The following is a 22,943-nucleotide window of genomic DNA, read 5'->3' as shown; positions in this document are numbered from 1 at the left end:
CCTATATGAACATGCTGTTTCGTCATAAAACACAGGCCTTCGCGGTTAATAAACGATTGTTTGTTGTTGAGTGAACGAATTTAACATGGTTACATATATGGTACGTCAGGTCATTTCGTTTACTAACTGATCCATCGTTTAATTCGTCCACTGAGTTGCTTTTCGTTCATGACTTAACATTCATACATACCGTAACTTTCGTCCCCCACTGGAATAATGATGTACAGACGTCGGAAAGAGTAAATATGGGAAATTTAATGTAATTAAAATTAAGTGTAATATATAAACCTAATGGAAAAAAATATAGAATACGCATAAGAAATATGTATTTTTTGTATGTCACCAATTAGATATATAATGAATGTAAGTTTATTATTATTAGATGATGTAAGTTTTAAACGATTTAAAGTTGTTTACAATTATTTTAATCCCGTTTCGTTTAAAATAAAAGCATAAGACGTGCTAAATTGCTCCGTGTATGATTGTGCGCTATGCTGTATAGCATTGCTCTGTGCAAAGTGTAATATCAAGTGGGATACGCAAATATCCAGTAAGGCATATTTGCTAGGTGTGGTTCTAAACACACGTAGATTTGTGGATATCTGATACACATTAATATGACACATCAACATCCACCCATCCATCCAGATTACTTTTCCATTATGCCGTCATGGTGAGCTGGAAGCCCTTCCCAGTAAGCACTGGGCATGAGGCAGGTGGCAGCATGTATGAGTAATGCAATACAGTATGACCGTCTTCATAAGAAAATGATAATAATAATCATAATATTAATAATGATAACAACAATAATAATGGTACTAATAGTGATAGTAACAATAATTGCCATTATTATCATAACTATTATTAATAATAATACCAATAATAATGATAATAATATCTTTTGTATAAGTAGTAATATAAGAATGATATAATATACTATGGGAACAAGAAGCAGACCATTAAAGTATACACCCTTTACACGTAACGTAGATACACGTCTCTCCTTTGGCAAGAAGCCAAGCGCGGCAGAGACCAGCGTAATGCTCTTATGTAACAGTCTTTCTTGGATGTGCACTGCGGGATGGCGTCACTTCAGCTGGCACTCGCTCCCTCTTGGCTGTTTGCTCGCCCTGGCAGCAGCATGGATTCACAGCAGCACTTACATCAGGGGGCTGCCCTGGAGTGAAACATGGCAGGAGTCCTAGAGCCGGTATCCTGTCCCAGGGCTGCGTTCACTTTCTGCCCAGAAATAGCTTAGAGCCTTTTACCCCGTTACCTAGGTCATGCAGTCCCTGCAAACGGTAACGTCAAAGGGGCTGGCTGGCAGAGGGCTCGTAAATTCATTCACACACAAAAACTCACATAAAGGACATAGAATTTTAGTAAATGTCTATTTAAAGTTTGCCATCACTTTGTACCACTCAGACATTCATCTAAAGGCTTGTTCGTTACTCATGGAGCGTACACCCTATTAAACAACAACAATTTGCAGCTGTTCTCCTTAGATCTCCAGCTTCTTATTGGAAACGGGAAAAGGAAGAAATGGAGAGGCTTAAAATAATGACAAAATGATATTTCCACATCTTCTTAAAGTGAAAATAAAAAGATCTTACACATAATGCAAGTAGAAGTGAAGTTTCACTTCAGCATGAGACCAGACGATCCTGCAGTCAACGTTGAGTTACCTTCAGTGGCGTGTCTAGGTTTGTCTACATCCATAATGGCAACTTTGGGGGGGGGGTGGTGTCGACAGGAACTGTATAAAACAGTGGGCTCTATTTTCACAATCTAATGCAAAGCGCAAGGCTCAACTAACATCTATGTTATGTGCTATAGACAACCAAGCAAGACAATGTCTTCAACTCTTATAGCTTTGGACCTCAAAGGACAACCATCTATCCAGTCACCTGACTCACTCTTTGTGTGATATTCCCTGCACAATGTGACACAAAAAATATGCCCCACAACCTTGACAAAAGAAATGTAATGTGATGTTGTCGGCTGGGTATTTACATGGTTGTTTGAATGCATGAAGAGAGAGCATAGCAACATGCCAAGATGTTATTTGCTGGTAAGAAGATGCTTAATAATTTTAGATGGTCTCATTTGCTGTAGAAAATGCCAGAATTAATACAACAAATTGTGCTAATGTGACATCTGACCATGGGTGTAAATGAGACCCCATGGACTTCTCTGTGAATGATTTAGGTGATTTGAACATATCGTCAAGTGGACCTGGTAGTCCATGTGGCATGTGACCTTCTGCAAAACTAGCAGTATCTGGATTTTCTGTCCTTCCATCACTGTCACCAACAGGGTCACGTTCCTCACGTTCCAAGTTCAACATATTCATGCCCAGGGTTCCTGTTGCTTCATTTAATGGTATGGGCACTTCACACAGCCAATCAGGATCTAGAAATCTGAATAAAAGAACGGTGCCTAGCCTAGAAGGTACCATTTGTGACTTTTATTTTGTAAAGAAGGCAAAAAAAACAGCAGTACCACTGAGCTTTCATTATTACCTTATATATATATCTGCCTTTTCCGCATGCAAGCCTATGTATTCCTGTTTCTTTGCAAAGACTATGACTAGGAGAAGAAAAATGTTCAAATACATATTTCAAGATGTTTCAATACAGCCAATTGTGCATGAGGTCATTTCATGCTGAACAAATTACGACTACGTCTCACGCCCAGGCAAGGAAGGAAGGGAGAACAAGCAGAGGGGGGGAATGAAAAGAGCTTTATTGGAAAAAACTAAACAGAAGCAAGGTCAAAATGGGAACATGTGGACTGGACAGCACTGAAGCACAGGACAAACTCTGAGGCACACGCAGGGAGCAACATCAATGACTGGACTGGGGAGTACATGACTGGGAAGCACTTTATAACAGTACTGATGAGGGAGCAAATGAGAGGCAGCTTGAGTGATCCATACGAGGGCTGAAACCAGAGGTAAGACAAAACAAGCCTAAATGTCTTGAGTTATTACAGCACTAGGCTTTTCTATTAAATTATTGCAAGGCATATATATATATATATCGAACAGAAATGAATTTGCGATTAGGGATTACATACAATAATGTATCTGCCTATCCGTCTGTCTATCTCCCTGGTCTATCTCCCATGTGTAGTATAGCCTCCAGAACCATGGCATGTTTCCTGGCCGACCGGATCAGTTTTCACCTGAGGAAACACATGCTCGTGCGTGAGGTGAAAAGGCACAAGCACATCATCTACGGGAGCACCACTTGTCTACCTAAGCCTTTCAAGGTGAAGCAGGTGTGGGATGAGGTGTCTTCATTATCTAGCATCACCAGATCATCTGTGTCGAAAGCGGTATATAATGAAGATAGATGACGAGTAAAACAGAAGCTTGCTGCTTAATTATGGAACTTAATTATGCTTGTGTGTTTTTTTAATTAAATTTTGGGTCTGCAGTTTGAAAAATATGAATAAAATTGTGATCTTTATTCAAACAAAACACAACCTACAGTTTTAAGGTGTTTTAAAATGTTCAAATAAAAGGCAATAGGGCTGTTATTTTTGTTGGTCGAAAGCACAGCGACATTGCACTGCCTTAAAAGAGCGACGACCACACCTCATTTAAAAAGCCCCGCTCCTACAAGCGGGAAATGGGCACAAAATCATTTGCTATTCAGACGTTGTGCGCGCAAGGCGTGAAAATGAGCAGACTAGCAGAACCACTTTGCATTGCTTTCTGTCAGTGCAAAATAGGGCCCAGGGCTGGGAGGGAGGATTAGAGATTGGGGGTATGAGAGTTGAGAACGGTTTAAAGAAAAACAGCAGAGAGATTTTCGGCAATAGCAGAGGGAAAAAACACACACAAGGACAAAAATGGGTATTGAAAACAATTTGGATGCAAGGGATATTAGGGTTTGGATGCAAGAGTAAACAAACTCAGCCTCATTTATTGACTGTGACACAGGTAACCTAAATAAGTGCCCTTGTCACATTACTGAACATTGTTTACCTCAAATCAGTCATATCCCCCTCCTGCACTTCCCCATCTTTCTGCCTTTCTCACCATGTGGCCATTACAGATTTTACTTCCTGACCATAGAGCTCATGCAACGTGCTGAGATCCTCCAGGGGCTCTGGTCCCGCACACAGTGGGGCTGGTCTGCTTACGGGTGCGACATGGATGGTCTTCTTTGTCCAGGGTTTCGGCATGACGTGACAGGCTTCAGGTATAGCCTCGCCCCGCTTTTGGCTGGGGACCCCTGCTTCACCTGAAGAAGGAGCGGCCTATGTGCTTGGAACCCAGAGAGCAGGTAAACTCTGATTCATCTAGATGAGACCCAGTGTAGAGCTGCGGAGTCTCAGAGGTGTAGGCTATACCTCCCATATCTGTTCGATGGGGAAGGAGAATAGGAGGAAATGTAGATACGATTCATGTTAGGCAGCTAAAACACACACTGAGGCAGAGAGAATGAGCTCATTATAGAAGCTAAGTGCAGCCCGTAGATATCTGGTAGACGTCCATTCCGCTTCCAGAGCCAGAAATATTTTGACACTGGAAACCACCAGTGCCTTTGCCAAAAAGTTGCCAGCCATGTAGTTGTGAGAGATGCCAGTCTGCGGTCACTGTGTGTCAAATGCCTGGTGCACGTTCTCGCTTCTTCCACTGTCGCCTTCCCGGTGACATGCTCACCTTTACACTGCCACTGCAGGTCCCTCACCAGCATGGACGAGAAGCAGTGGCTGGCTGCCAGCAGCGCTTCAACCCAGCTCCGCTGCGTCGGCTCATCTGCAACGGCCAGCCTATGGTTCCATTGCCCCAGCTCCCCACACACCACAGAAAAGACAAACGGCTCCTCCGAGTCGCATAGCCGGACGGAGCAGCCCTCCAGCACTATGACCCCCAGTGGGCCGCTGTCCCCTGGTCACACTTGGTAGAAGAGAAGATTAACCTTCAGTATAATCCAGTGCTTCTGATAGGAGCCAGTCTTCTGTTCCTGGGGAGAAATTTTCAACAATAATTTTAATTCAGTCTTCCAGCCTTGTGTGTTGGTTTAATTGCACCCATATATTTTATTCAATAAGCTACTAGTGCAAAGTGTAATTAAGTAACGTGCTATCAGCCAATAAAGTGTAAAATAAATGTGATATATAGACCAACAGTCTTTCGAAATGGTTTTGAATGTGTCCCGCTACCTTTTCATAGAGATAGCCGGTGAGCAGCAGGACCAGAAGTGTCGCAGGATGCTTCCATAGACCTTCATCAGAGCACTCCCTCACTACAAAAGCCTGGATGTGACTAAAGAGTGCCGAAACGGTAACAGGAGTCGCTGTAGACTCCGCCTTTCTCTTTTCAGTGTTTCACGCGTTAATGATTGATCAGCAAATCACCGTGGTTTTGGGAGGTTTATCCGCTCTACTCCAGCAGATGATGAAGTGATGCGCACCTCTTTGAATTAGTTTCAGTTCGGGGAAACCATCAGAGAAAATCGGTAGACATTTTTGAACAGCATTAATTTGAACCGGATTTTGAGTCTAAGCACGGTATGCAATAATTTATGAAACCACCAAAAATAATTTGTAAAACCACCGAAAATCGCGGATCGGCTATGAATATAACACCAGAAAAAAACTCATAACGGTACAAGGGTTACAAGGGTTACCTGGTCGATGGTTTCTGTTTGCCCACTTAATAAGAAACTTGTACAGCACACCAATAAGGAAACTTGGTGTGATAAATAAGACGCTTATCTTTTCAGTTAGCAAAGTTCCGGTTCTGTTTTTTTATATACAGGCGTACATCATTATAACTCCTTTTTTTCTTCACAGCTCGGACTTTGCCCCAAGTCACAGGCGTTACAATGTTTTTGTTTTCCCTGCAAATTGGAGGACCGCTGGAAGGGCCAGATGCATTTTATTGACGGTGCATTCGATAATCTCAGCGAAGTCGAATTAGACCCCGCAAACCTGCTTTTGTGTTTTCCCCCTTTATCTTTTTTATTGAGCATAAGGAAATACACAATACAAAACAAAACAGACAATAGAAATATACAAAGAACCAGTGTCAACTAATAATGGTGGATAACCATAGGCTGATACGCTGTAGACTTAGAGCATATACAACCACATTCCAGATTAACAGTTTGAAAGAAACTGATAAGCAAATAATAATAATAATAACATAAAAAGGTAAATGATCAGGTTTTCATAAGAGCACATAGTAAGTAAAAATAAGGTGTCTTACCCATTATTTAATGACAGTCAATTATGAATATCAGACCAAGCAGTTTACTATAAGTACATCGAAAAAAATAACTTAAATGAATTCTGTCTCCGCAGAACAAAAGCTGCAAAGGCTAGTATCAAATTTAAATCTTCTATGTAGAAAACCACGAGACTGCATGTAGCTGATACAATTTTAAAGTAGGTTTCTTAGACTTTAAGGACTTGACAAATAAATATAAATAGCTCCTCTACTCAAAGAGATCTCTGTCTTCTCACTTAAAGAGCCTGATTTAAAGTCCCCAAGAGTCTTTGCTTGAAAACTGTACTGACTAGTTTACTGTCAGGTTTGTTTGTCAAACAGATTAACATCACAAACTTTCAGTGAAGATAAAGATGTAATAGAAGAAAACTGGACACTATTTTGTATCGTGCAGATTTTGTAATATGTATTGCATGAGACGGTAGTGTTATACTGTCCTGTAAATTCCACAAAACATAAAATTTGGCCACTTAAATCCAACAAGCCCAGGACAAACGTACAACACTACCACAGCAATCAGTTTTAAATATTGCTCATTGGATGGATGGATGGATGGATCTATCACCTTGTCGGAACTGTAGGTGGCGCTATGCATCATTTTGTAAAAATTCGAAAACACCTCACAGAAGAAGAAGATAGGAAGTGTCGCTGTTTGGCGTCACGTCCTGTTTGGTATTTTACGGATGGTGGTGCGACTCACGACAGAGTTGTTAACGTGTAAGTCAGCGACTTTTTATACGCGTTGCATCACGTTTACCAGCTTTCTGTCAGAGTTTATTCTCTATTTGCAGATTTTTCTTTAAGTATTTTGTATCCCGTCATGTACGCATGTACCGTAATTAGCCGATTAGCTTAGTGGCTAGCTCGCTGCATTATTTGGATAGGGTAGTTACGTTTTATGCCTTTTCGGTGGGTAGATATCGAAGTATTTTGTTATTTTTAGTCTCTTAGTGGATGTCTTGGTTTGAAGCAGGTTTTGTAGATAATTAACAAGCTTGTGTCAGGATTAATTAAACTATTTGAAGCCATCCTGCGCATGTGATGATAAATGTGATAGGAGCGATTCAGCCTTTTATATGGACCTGTGTTTGGGAGATGATGCAGATGTGCAATATATTATAACATAATGCCATGTTAGACTTAACGGCGAGCTGCGGACGCTCTTGTAAGACCTCCGTGCCTCGTTTGTGGTTTCTAACTGATCTGTCCCACTCTCTGCAGCATGTCTAAAAGAAAAGTGACGTTCGAGGACGGCGATGGGGAATTCAGCCTAGAAGAGGATCTCCAGAAGAAGAAGGTGAGGACTTGTGCAGTTCATATTCAGAGGTAGTAGCTGTTACTTAGAGATTGATAGTGTTCAGAAACTCTTCTGTCACAAGATTGTTTATATACATCGCGTGTTCCTACTCCTCTTCACCCCTTTACTTGTTGCTAGATATGTGAGGCTGTGAGTGGTCCAGGCTCAAGGTTCAAGGGTAAACATTCCTTGGACAGTGATGAGGAGGACGACGAAGAAACAAGGGAGGATGGGAGCAAATTTGAAACTCTGGACAGTGATGACGTGGAGGGTACGTATCATGAAAATGGATGGTGTGACAATAACGTGTGTTGGCCAAATGTCATTCATTTTTTTTTTGCGTGTGAATTAACTCTGAGCTTTAGTGAGTTCCCTGTACTGGTTCTTGTAAGTCTTCTCTGTTCTGGCAGGTCAGGAGCAGGCTACGATTGACTATGACGAGGGGGTGCCCATCACACCCTTTAACCTGCATGAAGAGATGCAGGAGGGCCATTTTGACTCAGAGGGCAACTACTTTGTGAAAAAGGAGGAGCAGATTCGAGACAACTGGCTTGACAATATTGACTGGGTAACATGGCTGTGCCTACATGGCTGTGCTCTAAAGCATGACCAGGAAATGACACCATATTTGTAAAGTCACATGAACGCGTCAAGTCTCGGCTTGTCAGTTGTGGTGGGTGGGATTTCAGTGCATTCCAGTGTCATTGGCTGACATAACCCACCTCCCCATATAGTTAAACTTCATTCCTCAATTCAAAATTAGTTTTTCTATATATGGCAAGGAGGTCTCTGACTTTAGTGAAATTTGTATCGCTGAGCTTGAATTCAGGAAAAGGTCAAATGGTTAAAAAAAAATCTCTGTTTATTTTTATCTTGTAACTCTGGTTTAAAAGGCCAGCTGTGTCACTGCACGTTTGAGAGTATATTTAAGCGCTTGCGTGACACTTTCAGCCTACCTTGATGGTTATCGTTGCTTCCTAATTAATTATAGTGATTGCTCCTTTATGTCTGTACACTGTTCCCCTCCTTCCTGCCTCCCCAGGTAAAGATTAAGGAGCAACCTGTAAAGCGAAAGAAAGGTCTTGCAGCAAAGAGGAAGAGAAGGGAAGGGGACGAAGATGAGGCCGAGGAGGAGAAACAGAGGGAAGAGAAGCGGGCCGACAGTGAGGAAGAAGAGGAGGAGCCTAAAGTTGTCGAGGATCCTTTGGCATCTCTCAGCCAGCAGCAGCTCATGGAGGCTGTTGTTGATCTGATGTTGCCAGGGGAGACTGTTGCTGGGGCACTGAGGCGGCTCGGGGGAATGGTTGGGCGGAAGAAGGGAAAAGGGAACAGCAGAGGCCAGGAAGAGGGCTCAAACCGAGACACAGAGAAGCTGGACAGACTCACGGCATTAGCGGACCGGCTGGTGGGCAGTGGGGAGTTTGAGATATACCAGAAGACCTACGAGAAGTTGGCATACATTATAAAGGTTTCAGCAAACAAGAAAAGAGTTGGAAAAGATGAGGATGATGTGTTAGACATGTTTGCAGATGAAATTGATACGAAGGATGGAGGGAAAGCGCCAGAACAAGATGAGGAAGATGACGGAGGAAGAGGTGGGTTCCAGTAAAGATGGTGGTTGTTTTGGATACATCGAAGTGCATTTTCGTGGCTCGAGCTAAGACCAAACTGTTGTCCCTATGCAGTGAGTGATGATGTCATGTGGGAGTACAAGTGGGATATGGATGATAAATCGGAGATCTATGGCCCCTTCAGCAGCCAACAAATGCAGGTGAACCTAGCAGATCTTTCCCACGTTTCTTCCGCTCCTTTTACAGGCTGATTATGATTCATGTCTGCAAACATGTGCCTGCTGGTATATGTGTTTGTACTCTGAAGATCACACTTATTAATACTTGATTTCTGATTAAGGGATCAAGTTCTGTGAGTGCCCAAGTCTCATAATAGAATTCTTTTTTTTTTGTCCTTCAGAACTGGGTAGAGGAGGGCCACTTCAAAGATGGTGTCTACTGCAGGAGGGTCGGAGAGGGAAACACACAGTTCTACAGCTCCAAGAGGCTTGACTTTGAGCTGTACACCTGAAAAACTGAGACATGCCTCTGTAAAAGTTTCTGTTTGTGTGTGTCTGTTCTTTTTTAAATAAATTAGACCATTTCAGGTCAATTATTGAGTATTGTGTTTTAATAAAGTTTGAAAAGGAAACATGGGGGAGGTACACAGTAGTATGGTATGGTTCAGACGCTGTATGCATGGTATTTAATGACTGTACATTTTAAATGCCTAATTCATTTTAATTTTTAAAAAGCCCAAACTGGTGTATACAATTCTGGCTCCTTGTATGACTCCCGCCCAGTTTCTAGCCTGGAGGTAGGCGGGGACTTAATTGGTTCAGGATGTATTATTAAAGTTCATCTGGGTGGAAAGACCGCTTCCTGATCAATTCATTGGTCTCTTTTCGTTAGAAGCGCTCTTCTCATTGTTTCATTGGTCAATAAGCCACGGTTTGTAATTTCCCATTGGTTGATCTCTGGAAGTATTAGGAGGCGGGTATAAAGTAAACGCTTCGCCAGCTGATTGGTTGAAAGCCGTCAACTGTGGTAGGTTGTGAAGTGTTACGTTTAGGGAAGCAGCTTGAGTGAAATTGTAAGGTTGGGCGCCGTCGACAGTCTCATATCGTAATCGGCGGTCGCGGTGCATAATTCCTGTTATTTGTGCATTGTCGCAGTGAAATATTTAACATTTAAAAGCAATATAAATGGGTGCCTTTTTCAAATGAGTTCGTGCGGATTTATGTAAACATATTACTGCCCCGAAATATTTTTCCCCCCCTTAATTAACGTGCCTAATTTTTTTGGTAATATTAATAGATGGCAATCCGTCCTTCGTTAGTTGGCTTACTAAATATATACTGCATATCGAAGTCAAAGTGTATCAGCACGATCGCCTGTTAATTAGATGCGCCAGGTTGCTTTTTAAAATATAGCGGTATTTTTCGTTAACGTGGAGAAATAACATCCGTGGCTGTCCGGTGGTGTGATTTGTATAGTTTTTTTGTTGTTTGTTTTTCATGGGGGAAAAGTAAGTGTCCTCCTTACTGTGCGGCCAAATCGGTTTTTGCTCGCCCTCCTGTCGTCGCATAGCGATAGCAGGCTGATGGGGCTCGATCCGAGGCGGCGGCATTGCACGATGCATCGGAAACGGAGCTAGTTTTACTCCGCGACCGGAGCCGGTGCACGCTCGCTTGGAAAAGCTGTTGCGGCCGGCGGAAAGCGAGCGGTAAGTTCGTATTTATTGCTTCAGGGCACTGTCCTTGTGGGTCAACATGATCTGGGTTCGTGGTTTTACGTTTATTTTATGTCAATACTTAAACGGATATCATATTAGAAGTAGCTAACAATGTTACGGTAAACAAAAAAATAAGAATACATTAACTAGGGGACTGTAATGCACGACCAACGACCATAAAAATTTGTATTTGGAATTGTGCACAGGTTTAACTTTCTGTAACTGCTGTTGCAGCGGAGGAAAAATTGAGGATGCTTCCCTTCCCCCGGGTTATCTGTACAATGGAAGAAGATGCCACGGCTGCCTGCAAAGCTCCTCAAAGAAAATCCCATCCCAGTCTCCTGCCTCCTTCCCTAGTCACATGCAGGTACCATGTCTTTCCCAGTTCCTGTCTATTTGGTTGAGCCTTTGTGTTGTTAATTATCTGTGTTTGTGCCCATTGTCCCTTCATCTGAACCTTCTGAATATTCTCACATTTTGAGAACTCCTTAGTCTTTCTTTCTTGATCAGCATTGTTCGTTGTAGATTCCTGAAACAAAACGGGGAAAAGTCTTCCCTGACTACCTCAGAACAGCACATCAGAAATGTAACAGTCTTTCTGAACTTTTTAAATCCCACAAAGGGGAACTTCCACCACCAGCAAATGGGAACCAGTGATCCCAGCCAAGTGTTTAAGCAGGACACTGAGAAGGCTGGTATCCTCTCCAGTTCCTAGATTAGTTTGCTCCAAGATATGAAGCAAATACTTCTCTCACTGCATTTTATAATTTAAGTAGACTTCACCCTGTTTTAACTCCAACTACTGGCTTAATTTGCCTGCTCGAATGTCACTGACATCCAGGATGCTCACTGATGGGGGAAGGAGAGAAGCAAGGCGGAGGAGTGGCCGTCTTCAGCTGGCCAAGGAGCTCCAAGCTGCCAAACAGAAGGGGACTAGATCCTCCCCCAGGAAGAGGATGTCCAGCAGCATGGTATCTCAGCTCTGTCCCTCTCACAATTCCTGAAGTGTCTTTTGATGGATTTGATAATAATGAGACTTATTCATCTCTGCTGTCGAACATCTTCAGTGGTATGTTGGTTTTTGACTTAAGGAGGTGAGAACATGCTGTTTAAAGATAGGCACAGGTGTAGTCGCTCAGCCAGAAGCTTCTCAGTTCCGGTCTCACTGTTAGAATGGCTTTTTGGGAGGAGAAATCTGTTGACTTGATTTGCTGCAGTGAAATGGTGGGCTAGATAAATTGTAAATGTCTGGATGCTGATAGAGACTCTGGGAGATGCTTTCAAAGGGTAAATCATGCATTGAAGCAGCGTTGGATAACTAAGTTTGTTTGTTTGTTCCTTTGATTTTCAGGAACAGGTCCCAAAGTCCTTGTCTGTGAAGCTAGTAAGGATCGATTCCCCACTTAAGAATCAGAAGGAGGAGGATTCGGCAAACAGCACTGTGCGTATCTCCGTCTGCCATTTATCATGTTTTGCTCCTGTATTTAGGCCTCTGTGAAAGATGGGTGGTTTCGTGCCATTTTGACAAGACAATTTTGTCATGATGATTCCTTTTTTTTGGGATGAAAAATCGATTTGTATCTCTGACCTGTTTGACAGCGTTGAATGCTGTGCCATTCGCACCAGTCCTTGCGTGTAAACCTTCGTGCAAACCCATCTTGGGGCAGGGTGATGATCAATTATGAGTGGGAGATCCTGGGAACGTATGTGTGAGTTGATGAAGTGTTGATAGTTGATTTGTAATGTTTTTCTCCACAGAGAAGTTGCAGCATACAAGATCAAAGTGGAATCACCATGTAAGTTTTTTTTTTTCCTTTTGGTTGCAGAGAAAAACGCCGAAAAGTTTGCTAGGCATAAAGATACAGTGGCAAACTGACCAATTAGGTCGCTGACTGGCTGGTTGTGATTTATTAAGACCTGCTCATACTTCTCCGCAGAAGTGCAACACGCATATCCACTCTGTCTATGTGTACACAGAAACGTTTATAATTCCTCGGGTCAAGCTGCATGCTTTACACATGCACACATCGTGTTGTACTGATATATTAATAATAATAATAAAATTATTCTGATTTTCCCTGCACATGTACCACAGCAGTGAGGGTTGTCTCCGTTTCTCCGTGTTTTATAAATTCAGAGGTAGTTCGCATGGCTGCCATTTTTTGGCAGCTGACTGGTGTGAAATTTTCAAATCGAGACCCTGTCTGCATTCACAGTTGCGCACATTCACATGTATGCAACAGTTTTATTACCTTGTAAATAGTCTGTAGGGTTTTGCAAAGTACCCCAGTGCTCGTCAGAAGCATCCTTTATGGTATTTAAAGTGGACGCCAGCGAATGGATCTTGTTCAGTCTGCACAGAGCTGCGCAGACACAAATTTGGAGTGCAGCAGACGTGTTTCCGTGGAGATGCACAATGACGTCTCATGCATCATAAACGTAGACAAGTATGAACCAGCCTTTACAGAGTTTAGTGAAGCTGCAGGCTTGCCGTGAGTTTAGCACTAAAGAAATGCAGTAGTTCCGCAATAAAGTTTATCAGCTTAATCTTAATAACACTGTATGGAAAAAGGATCCCATATTGTCATATAATTAGGAGTCACGTTGGGAGCCTTTGCAAATGAACAAGGCACACAGAACTGTTACAGGGAGGATTTATTTAATGATTTTTCTCATTTAAGATATTTTTCATTAGGGATGTAATGATTCTCCAAATCTGCAGGTCAGTTCAGACCTCAGTCATGTTTGAACCAAAATAGTCACGTGACACACAGTTGGAAGACAAAAAAAAAACTGGTGTAATGTGTGAAATTTTCAAAATGTATAGTTTGCCCTCACTAAATGCAATATTTTTTTTGTGATTTACATGTGTTGGTGTTAATCCTGAAATGGAAAAAAGAGTCTCATAACATTAGTAAGACAGTTGAGAGCAGTGTTCCATCTTCCAGAAACGCGACTCAAGATTGTGACCATTTGTACTGTGGTTTTCAGTCTCTTTCAGAACTGTTACACCACTGTCATTCATGTATGTTGGTGCATGGTGTAGGTCTTTGGTGCTTGATGTGTCTTTTTGATTGTAGGTCCACTGGGGGACACGCCTTCAAATGTGGGGATCCTGCTACTTCCATGGTTCAAGAAGAGGACTCTGTTACTGGGAATGCTAAGACTGGGTTGGAAGCTGGTCGAACGGAAAGTGGTCTAGAACAGCCGGAACCCCCTGAAAGATCTTCTCCTGTGAAGCAGTGGATCATTGGTCCCCTGTTACAGACATTCAAATCGAAGATGGCAAGTTTCAGCGAAATCGTTATGACTCCAGTCAGGTTTTTCAAAACGAGCCCCTCATCCTCAGCCTGCAGCGGCAACCCAGTTCTCGCGGATGCCAGCGAGGACTCTGATGGCTGCTCAAGTGCCCACAGAGAACTTCATTCGGAGCTAAAAACTGAAGGAGAGCAGATGGGAGCAGAGAGCAGTATCAACAGGTTGACCAACAAAGAACTACAAAGAGAGATCAGCACAGGAATCATAAATAACTGCTGCACAGATGGAGAGCTGAACTGTGCTGTCCGGAGGTCGTCTGCAGTCCGGAGGTCGTCTGCAATCCAGAGATTAAACTTTGAAGCAGAGGCCAATGTCCAAAGCTCTGTGCAAGAGCAGGATTTTGTCCTTTTTGATGAACAGAACAGTGATGGTCTTGCTGTGTATGAAATGGATGGTCTGAGGGATTCTGAGGACCAAGTAGCATCTGTTACGGAGGGTGAGCAGGAGCTTCATTCAGATCTCTGTCTACAACATAGATCTGGTACAGAGAAAGGGATAGATTCCCAGGTGGATTCCTCTTCTGAGAACTCCTGCAACCCTAGGCTCAGTTTATCCTTAAACCCTGGCACACCGGAGCAGATGGAGGCATGTATTCTGTTGAGAAGTTTGCACCGTAAACGTATGCTTGAGCTTGACTCCTCCCCTGACTGTCCTCACAAACGGTTGCCTTTGTCTGCTGTGGAAGCCGGTTTGGTTTTTTCAGAAGTGTCATCGGTCCTCTCTGAGCTGAGGGAGGGGCATACCCTCAAAGATTCCGCAGGGCCTGTGACTCATGAGACAGTTATTAGCGTGGAGTCTGATCACTTAACACCCTTAAAGTACTACACACCCCCTGATTCTCTCAGACTCTCTGAGGTTGAGGAGGCAGGTGTTGGACAGCTGAAATTCTTGGACAGTATTGAAGATAGGCAGCCTTCAACCGTAACCGTCTCCTGGGACCAGAACAACACTGATACTGAAAGAAAGGAATGTACAGCTTCTCTTTCCTCACCGAGAAAATCCTCTGTATGGCCAGAAAATAATAGCGCACCCTCTGTTCAAAGCCAAGCAGAGGTCAAGCTGCAGCCAATTCACCTAGAGGTTTTGGCCGGCCCTCAACTCGGTCTCTTACTCGAAGGACCCTCTTCTACAGAAGAAAAAGTTGGAACAGAAAAATCTTGGCGAGTCCAACCTGAAGATGAAAAGGCAGATTGCAGAGGAAACATGGCAAAGCAAGTTAAAGACAATGAGAAATTACAGGAAAAACATGCTGGAGAATTGCTAAGTGCCTCAGCTGCAGGTGTCAGAACAGTGAGACAAGTGCAGAGAAGAAGCAGAAAGATGTGTCGTGTCAACGTTGATCGTCATAGGGTTGAGGGTGATGCTGTCATAGTCGGCACACATAAGCAAACAAGAAAAAAACAGAAATCTCCTGTCACAGAGCTGGTGGCTTCTACCAAGAGGCTCGCTGTTAACTGCCCAAAGAACCTTCCCTTGGATCTTACAGACAGCAGTGTTGGTAACAGTGGATCTGACCACAGTATCAACAGGAATGTAAACAACACAAGTAATTGTTGGAATAAAGGTGAAATATTGAGGGGTTCAGAGCTGCCTAATGATGTCAGAGCTGACTGCAGTCCGTGTCCCTCAGAGGTGCGCACACCATCTTCGACGGATTGTACAAAAGCGTCGTGCTCGACACAGGTCTCCACTACAATGACTATCACGATAGCGAGGGAAAAGGAGGGTGCAACGGTCTGCGGGAGTATGTCAGACAGCATGTGTCCCCAGGTACCAAACATGAGATATCAACGCTCCAGGTGCAGAAAGAGGGGTTCAAATCCAGATATTGCGATGGGTCTCGCTGCAAATTGTAAAAATAGTCTGGTTGTGCAAGGGAACCTTGATTATGCTCTACAGACAAATGATTTGATGGAGCTGAGTAAGGAGACTCATGGTGACCAGGCAGCAGTAAATTTAGGTCAGCAGAGAGCTAGGAAACGAAAACTAAAGACCCTTTGCAGTGCAACAAAGGGACCTAAAAAGTTCTCTAAAGGACTGAGAGGGATTGATGCGGGCAGGAGTCAGGTTGCGGGCATGGAACAGCAGATGGCACAATCAGAAGGTTTGGACAAAGACAGCGAGATTGAAGGAGGAACACTGGAGAGTAGAGATTCCAGTGCTGCAGAACTTCATCCAAAAGAGGTAGTTGATCAACACCTTGGTAAAGATTCATGTTCATCCAATACAGTGGCAGCACCAAAGAGCCCTTTCAAGAACTTCACACCATCCGATGACCCACTGATGGCAAAAGATAACTCGGTGGATGGGCGCACCTTGCGTGTAATGGCTGACCATTCGGACAATGGGACTTCTGCTCCAACTGTGGGTGGCCTCCCACCATATTGTGAAGAGGAGAAAAAAGCTATTCGTTCTCTTGGCCTGGCTGCCTCAAATGTTGTTGTGAAGCTTGAGAGATTAGAGATTGTAGAGATGAATGCCATGAAGGAGGAAGAATCAGGGATTGTGAGCGGCTCCATTGCAAGTGGCCCAGTAGAGCGAAGAAGAGGGCGGGGAATGAAGACTACAAGGGAGCAGGAGGGGAATGACAGTGCCAGGATGGTGGGGCTGCACCGGAAGGAGGCTGGTCTACCGAAGGCGTCAGGTAGCGGGCCTCTGCATGCTCGCTTGCTGCGAAGCCGCTCCTGTCCCGAGATCCCCTCGTCCCTCCTTGAGGACTGCTGGAGCACCTCGCCATGCCCTTCACCCCCCCACAGCAGCCTCCCCGCCTCCTTCCTCCAGCAGCACTCTCTGGTTCACTCCCCTCCCTCGCCAGTCAAGCGGACTCGTCGGCACACTGTCTGCAGCGTGGAGGTGGAACGGGAGATCGCCCCCTTGTGTCTCCGCAAGGAAGTGTACCCCACCGGGTTCTCCACCACCTCTCCGTCCTGCACCCCCGTGACAGTGCTTGCCTCCTGCTTCCTGTCCAGCCCACTGGCCTTCCTCTCGCAGAAACACCACGGGAGCGGCTGCAGCTCAGGAGCCAGCACTGGTGGCAGCAGCAGCCGTGACTCCTCCTCTTCGTCCTCCGCCTTTCCCTCATGCCCCTTCCCTGCTTCCCCAGTAGTCCGTCACCTCTTCCCTGGCACCGGTCCCTCTGCCCATCCCAGAACTGGCCAACCCGCTGCTTCCATTTCATCTCTGTGTAGGTGAGTGACTTGATTTCGGAAGGTTTAAATTCTTTTTTTTAATTGTATTGTTAAGATGGAGGACCAATGCCTGTTTTGGATCTTATTTCCCATTCAACCTATGGGAGTCATCCTTCTCCTGGCAACTGCTGACCTTTATCCCTTTCGGCTTGGTTTGTCAGTGTCTCCTCACAGGTCCCCTTAGAGGGACCCAGTCCAGGGAGGCTCCAGCGGAAAGAGGAGAGCAGTCAGAGTTCCAGAACCCGTGAGGAAAAGGCAATCTCCTACTCGGAGTTCAAGGTAGCCTCCTCAGTCTCCTCACCTATGTTCAGGACTACAGACTTGAAAATGATGTCAAACAGTCACATGGGGAAAAAATGAGCCACAATTTCCACCAGCCCCAGATTTCCTTAGCTGTGCCTGTTTCATTGCAGGGCTCCTCACTCTCTACATTTAACAAACTGGGGATAACCACAGTTACCTAATTAGCCTTTTAGATACTGTGTAGTTAGTCAACTCACTCTGAATTTGGGATATCGCGGTACCAAAAGTTTAGAAGTCTGTAGTGATATCACTGAAATCTTAGTTCTCAAAACCTAATTTGACACCATGACAAAACAAATTTTTGTTTCAAAACTCACACTTCTTTTATTAAAACTTACAGAATCTAAAATATATAATTAAGGAATCAATAAAAGTATTTACAAATTAATGCTTTAAATGGCAGTTTTGCGATCAGTCAGTAACTGAGAGTGTGCAAATTAATACTATGCTACATACACCTCTTTATACATTCTTGCTGTAATTGGTTGGCTAGTCAAAATTCACTGGCATGCCGACAGACAATTTAACCTGTAAATATAAATGAGTTATATAGGTTATGGTTAAAGTGACACATTAACGTCAAGGATGCTACATCATGATGCAACGCAAATTATATTAATTATAAACAATCTGAGTACCGACAATCTGTGCATTTTTAGATAAAACGAGGTGATGGAACATTAAAATACTAACTTTTAAGCTTTAAGTCTTTGAATAAGTTTGATTGTCAGGCTTCGAAGTGCTTAGCAAGGTTTCCTGTGTTACTTTAGTTTTAAAACGCTGACTCGTTTTGCAAACAGGATTTTTGGCATCTATGATGCGTGTTTTAAATATTTCTAAATATAACTTTTCCTGTCAATGAATGACTGTTGTGGTACAGGTGCTGAACCACGACTCTCTGCCGTTTTGAAACTTTGTTTTTCGTCAGGCGTCTCTGGGCATCCCCAGATCTATCAGATTTAGTGCGCTTGCAATATGCAGCAGATGTAAATCGCAAACTAGCTAGACTGTTCTGCTGAAAACGGTTTATTTGAAAATGAGCATAGAAAAGGTTGAAATTTGGGTAACACTGCATGTTACCTTTTTAGCGTCTTGTAGACTATTGTGGTAACAAGTGCTGACTTGATTGGTTACTGCCAACACTGGAACAAAAGCCCGTATCATTATGTCTTCTGAGCGTTGATACTGAATTGGTACCGAAAATATTGGGTTTTGGGACATCACTACTCTGATTAATTTTAAATTCTGCCACTTCAGTAGTCTCCACAAACACTACGCAAATTTTTATTTTTCTATTAATTTCTTCCATTAAACTATAACCAAATTTTCCATTGTTCCCATCACCATCGAGACCGATCTGTCACAGTCACTTTCTCTTTAAGATGAGAACTCAAAAACTATTTGATGGATCTTTTTGAAACTTTGCAGAGGCATTGTATAGGTGGGAAAAACTGGGGCTGTTTACATTTTGAGGCAGATTATGTGAAAATTGAAGCAGAGCTCCATAGTGATTCAAAGAGGGGCAGTTTCAGACACTTAATCTTTTTCCAAACCTTTCTATCGGAGACTAACAGGAACCCCTCAAAAGCTGAGAAAGTTTGCCCCAAAATTGAAGCTGGAGATTGTAGGCACATTGTACGGAGCAACAGCTCTTAGTAACAGCAAAAGGTAGGATGACTTGGATAAGATGCTTGAACTTGTGGACAGGATAATTCTATTTATTATTACTCCTTTTACTCTATTTGATCTTTAATTGATCTTATTACCACTTTACAAAAATATTTCATATGGATGTAAATGTATAACTGATAGATCACCCCAAAATTGAAACCTCAACAATAGGTGGTGGTGGAGCAAGAAAACTGCCGTAATAGAGCTTAAAAGGAGGTTTGCAGACATGACCACGGCGACTGGGAGTATGAAAGTATCTTTTTCAAGCTTCCTAGGAACATTGTACCGGTCAGTGGTTCGCAAACTGTAGGATGTGGCCATTTTCTGAATATTCTAAAATCGTTAGACATGTTCTTCCCTCCCCCACATTGCCAGACCCCCCCCCCCCATTCAGCAGATTTTATCTGTAGCCAGTTGGTGAAATGTATTGTGGGGAGCTCAGTGAAATTTCATGTGTAGGATTTTAGTCGAACTTGGGCTTTAAGGATTTTGGAGAAGGTACCGAGTAGCTTTGGGTGGTAGTAGAGTAATAATTTTGTTAGACTGCAATATTGTCATTCAGTGAAATTTTTTGTGAGCGGACCACCACAAAGTGTGTGTGTGTGTGTGTGCACGCTTGTAATTGTAATTATATTGTGGGGACCAGATTTCCCAAAAATGCAGTGTAAACCTGTACCTTTTTACCTTGTGGGGACATTATTCAAGTCTCCACAGTATGAACCTAAATTTCATGAAAATCTTTGTCTGCAATCAACAAAATTAATATAGCCAAAAGTCATGTATTTTGTTTGGTTTACTTATGGCTAAGATTAGGGCTGGGTAGAAGTTAAGGTTGTCATAGTCATAGTTAGGGTTAGGGTTTTGCCCATAGAAATGAAAATTTGATACATTCCAAGCCTACTGTAGGGGGGCTAGAGATGGAGGTGGGGAGGTGTGTGTGAGAGGAGTATTGATTGGGGAGGTGCAAGGGGGGCCATCCAGGGAACACATATTTTATTGTCAGCTGCTTCACCATTGTGCGAAGGAGGAGCGGAATATACATATGTGGAATATTAATTGTATAAATAGCATTGCAACACATGGACTTTAAGACATAAACAAGTACAAGTAATTATGTGATTTGGTGGAGAAAGTTTCTTTTGATTGGCGTGTAAGTGGAATGTACAAGAAATTGATAGGTGTAGTTTTTAAGTTATGTCTCGCAACTAGGTCTCAGAATATTTGGGTAAAATCTAATTTTTTGGCATTTCTAACCAGTTGATTCCAGAATCTGAGGTTGGGGGGGGGTAATGGAGTAAGGATTATATGGGGGGAGGGTTGATACCTATCCAGGGAACACATTGTCATTCTGAGAGCAGCATTTCTAGTTTGTTCGGTTTCTGTTGGGTATCAGATGCATATGTAAATATCTGCTTCAATGCTGCCATCTAGTGGCCATGTTGAAGTTGTTCCCCTCGTTTCCGGCTCAGTGGGTAGCTCTGGGGTTGATCCTGTGCCTGGTTCTGCTCGTGCTGCATTTGTGTATTCTTGGCATGTTTGTGTGCATCTTCTCCCTGAACTCTGGCCAAAATCGTGTGACGTCGATGGCTGTGAATTTCCCGTAGTGTCCCCAGCCTGGCACCCTGTGCGTTCTGGGTTATGCTCAAGGCCCGTATGAGGTACTGGAGTTGTTTCGGAAGGTCAGTGCTCTCCCCTGTCGTGTGACCCCGGCCCCTAACCCCAGTACTGTCCCCTATCCCAGCAGGTGGGCTCTGTCAAACGAGGTGACCATGGAAAGGTGTCACGCATCCGGATCCGCAGGGCCGTCCCCAAGCCCCCCGCCAACCTAACACCGATGGGCCTGCCCAAGACAATCAGGTGAGGGGGGACAGGGCACAGTCCTCAGGCGGGGGCCGCTGTCCTTCTCCTGTGGCTTGGACCCCCTCTCTCATGTACCCTGCGCTTCTACACCCAGTTGTCAAAATCAGCTTGTTAACCTTCTTTAGTTTGGGCTTATGGGGGTGACTTGGTCTGTTTTTTTGTCTTTTTTTTGTTTGTGTTTTTATGTTCATGTTTTTCCGAAAGCCCCCCCCCCTTTTTATTTTATTTTAACTATAGTTTATTCCATCACAGCCGTCCTTGAGGCATGTAACTCTGTGTCTAGGGGGAGGGGCACGGTGACCCAGCAGGTGAAGTGTAGTCGCTTCACACCTTTAGGGCTGGTGGTCTGAACAACACCACAGGCGTGGGGTTCACTGATTGGTGTCCCTTAACTACCAATAGTGAAAGATTGTGTGTGTGTGTGTTCCACACCCACTAGTGACCCTGACCAAGATAAGTGGAAGACTGATGGATGTGAGTGTGTGGAAAGGGATATCCTTTCAGGCTTCGGTTTGTTCGAACTTTTTTGTGGACTCAGCGTTTAATCACGTAGCATGTTTGTTTAGCCTGAAATTACAGGAGGTTCTAGATAAGGAGAGGGGCTCTTTTGAATGACTCTGGTTTTCATGCGTCAGTGTGTCCTTGGTCATTGTGGGCGGTGGGTAACCACCCTTTTCTAAAGGAAGGCTAAGAGTAAAGGGTGTTGGCTGAAGTCAAACAGCTGCTCAGAGCTTGATTCTTGTGTTTGTTTATAGGTTGAAGAAGAAGGAGTTCAGCCTGGAGGAGATCTACACCAACAAGAACTTCCAGAAACCGCCAGAGGGGTGAGGGTCTCCCTCCAGTCCTCTTTTGCTACAGTGAGGGATGTGATCTGTATGCTGACGCCTGCATGTCTCTTCTCCCCGTCCCCCTTCCCACAGCCGTCTAGAGACGATCTTTGAAGTGCCGGTCAGCTGTCGTGATGGATCCCTGTCCCTGATTAGTCAGCGCCGATTCAAGCGATTGGTAGATTTCCCAGAATTGGGCGTGGCTAGGAAGCCCAAGAAGCCTCTGGTTGGGTCTTGCGGGAAGCCCGCCATGGGTAGGACTCGCCGAGGGGGAGGAGCTCGGGGCAGAGAAAGCACCGCCCTCTCCTCGCAGGAACTTGATTCGGTCCTGTGTGCCAAACTCAGTCAATTAGACGGCTGGATTGCCTTCGACCAAGAAGGTGTGCTGGCCTGAGGTGTAACTACTGGTAAATTATAAGGCAGCTTGGATCTATTGGGGTTATTCCCCATCCGTCCTGGGTTTTAAAGGGGCATCTTATGTGGACTGGTTACACATGGACTTTTTTTTTTGTTTCTATAAATGCAGTTATTCATGAATTTTGTATTTATTGTGTTGTTTTTGTGTCCAAGTGCCACCATCTTTCTCCTGTCCAGTGTCAGGCTTCTCGTCTTTGTGCTAACGGCTCCCTGCAGCAGGTGGAGAAGAGGGTGGAGCTTTATCACACGCAGTAGGCGCTGAAAAGTTATGCTGTTTGTGAATGACCACCGTTGAAGAGTTTTAATAGTGCAGTTTCTGTGCATTGTATAAAATAAATCTAACTTTTTCATACATTGAACACATACAGTAATAGTCATACATGTGAGCTCGAGGCTTTCAACATACTGATCTATATATATAGATATATATATATATAAATGTTTAATTTTTTTTCTACTGAATAAATGTTTTTATGGCATGTTTGTATTATTGATGTTTTATTTAAATTGTAGCAGCTGTTATAAGTGTA

The 22,943-nt window shown here is 43.6% G+C and overlaps 2 protein-coding genes and 2 long non-coding RNA genes across 6 annotated transcripts; 3 read left to right on the top strand and 1 right to left on the bottom strand.

Annotated features, from left to right (window-relative positions):
- Window positions 1–2,739: 2,739 nt before the first annotated feature.
- LOC125717798 (uncharacterized) lies at window positions 2,740–4,587 on the top strand. Its single transcript, XR_007384623.1, has 3 exons — window positions 2,740–2,955; window positions 3,135–3,273; window positions 4,184–4,587. It is a non-coding gene; the product is annotated as an uncharacterized LOC125717798 (long non-coding RNA).
- Window positions 4,273–6,100, bottom strand: LOC125717799 (uncharacterized). Its single transcript, XR_007384624.1, has 3 exons — window positions 5,646–6,100; window positions 4,676–4,979; window positions 4,273–4,371 (listed from the first exon to the last, which is right to left on the bottom strand). It is a non-coding gene; the product is annotated as an uncharacterized LOC125717799 (long non-coding RNA).
- Window positions 6,101–6,818: 718 nt separating this feature from the next.
- On the top strand, window positions 6,819–9,707 carry cd2bp2 (CD2 (cytoplasmic tail) binding protein 2). The gene is made up of 7 exons (XM_048991069.1): window positions 6,819–6,964; window positions 7,469–7,544; window positions 7,683–7,815; window positions 7,955–8,112; window positions 8,587–9,139; window positions 9,230–9,315; window positions 9,516–9,707. The coding sequence occupies exons 1-7, from the start codon at window positions 6,837–6,839 to the stop codon at window positions 9,624–9,626; spliced, it is 1,245 nt and encodes a 414-aa protein (XP_048847026.1). The 5' UTR covers window positions 6,819–6,836; the 3' UTR covers window positions 9,627–9,707.
- Window positions 9,708–10,139: 432 nt separating this feature from the next.
- prr14 (proline rich 14) lies at window positions 10,140–22,533 on the top strand. Of its 3 annotated transcripts, none has more exons than XM_048991067.1 (10): window positions 10,140–10,820; window positions 11,064–11,196; window positions 11,671–11,800; window positions 12,181–12,270; window positions 12,588–12,625; window positions 13,910–17,335; window positions 17,497–17,614; window positions 21,054–21,166; window positions 21,925–21,993; window positions 22,090–22,533. In XM_048991067.1, exons 2-10 carry the CDS (start codon window positions 11,081–11,083, stop codon window positions 22,388–22,390), a joined length of 4,401 nt encoding a protein of 1,466 aa, XP_048847024.1. In that variant the 5' UTR covers window positions 10,140–10,820; window positions 11,064–11,080; the 3' UTR covers window positions 22,391–22,533. The 3 variants fall into 3 exon arrangements, with proteins under 3 accessions (XP_048847024.1, XP_048847023.1, XP_048847025.1); XM_048991066.1 differs by having other exon boundaries at window positions 10,141–10,820; window positions 21,051–21,166; XM_048991068.1 differs by lacking the exons at window positions 10,140–10,820; window positions 11,064–11,196 and adding an exon at window positions 11,209–11,520 and having other exon boundaries at window positions 21,051–21,166.
- Window positions 22,534–22,943: the final 410 nt, after the last annotated feature.

Source organism: Brienomyrus brachyistius, chromosome 22 (assembly GCF_023856365.1).
Source record: "Brienomyrus brachyistius isolate T26 chromosome 22, BBRACH_0.4, whole genome shotgun sequence".
Classification (NCBI taxonomy): domain Eukaryota; kingdom Metazoa; phylum Chordata; class Actinopteri; order Osteoglossiformes; family Mormyridae; genus Brienomyrus; species Brienomyrus brachyistius.
Note: the sequence above shows the minus strand (reverse complement) of the source record. Positions and strands in the feature narration are given on the sequence as shown.

What these genes read in the sequence shown, in the direction of transcription:
- cd2bp2 (XM_048991069.1), top strand. Translation starts at nt 6,837, where the DNA reads ATGCATCATTTTGTAAAAATTCGAAAACACCTCACAGAAGAAGAAGAT. An exon ending in GGCTTGACAATATTGACTGG is followed by an intron (nt 8,113 to 8,586) that starts GTAACATGGCTG and finishes CTGCCTCCCCAG; the next exon opens with GTAAAGATTAAGGAGCAACC. An exon ending in GGAAGATGACGGAGGAAGAG is followed by an intron (nt 9,140 to 9,229) that starts GTGGGTTCCAGT and finishes GTCCCTATGCAG; the next exon opens with TGAGTGATGATGTCATGTGG.
- prr14 (XM_048991066.1), top strand. Translation starts at nt 11,081, where the DNA reads ATGCTTCCCTTCCCCCGGGTTATCTGTACAATGGAAGAAGATGCCACG. An exon ending in AGAGGATGTCCAGCAGCATG is followed by an intron (nt 11,801 to 12,180) that starts GTATCTCAGCTC and finishes TTTGATTTTCAG; the next exon opens with GAACAGGTCCCAAAGTCCTT. An exon ending in TCCATTTCATCTCTGTGTAG is followed by an intron (nt 17,336 to 17,496) that starts GTGAGTGACTTG and finishes TTGGTTTGTCAG; the next exon opens with TGTCTCCTCACAGGTCCCCT.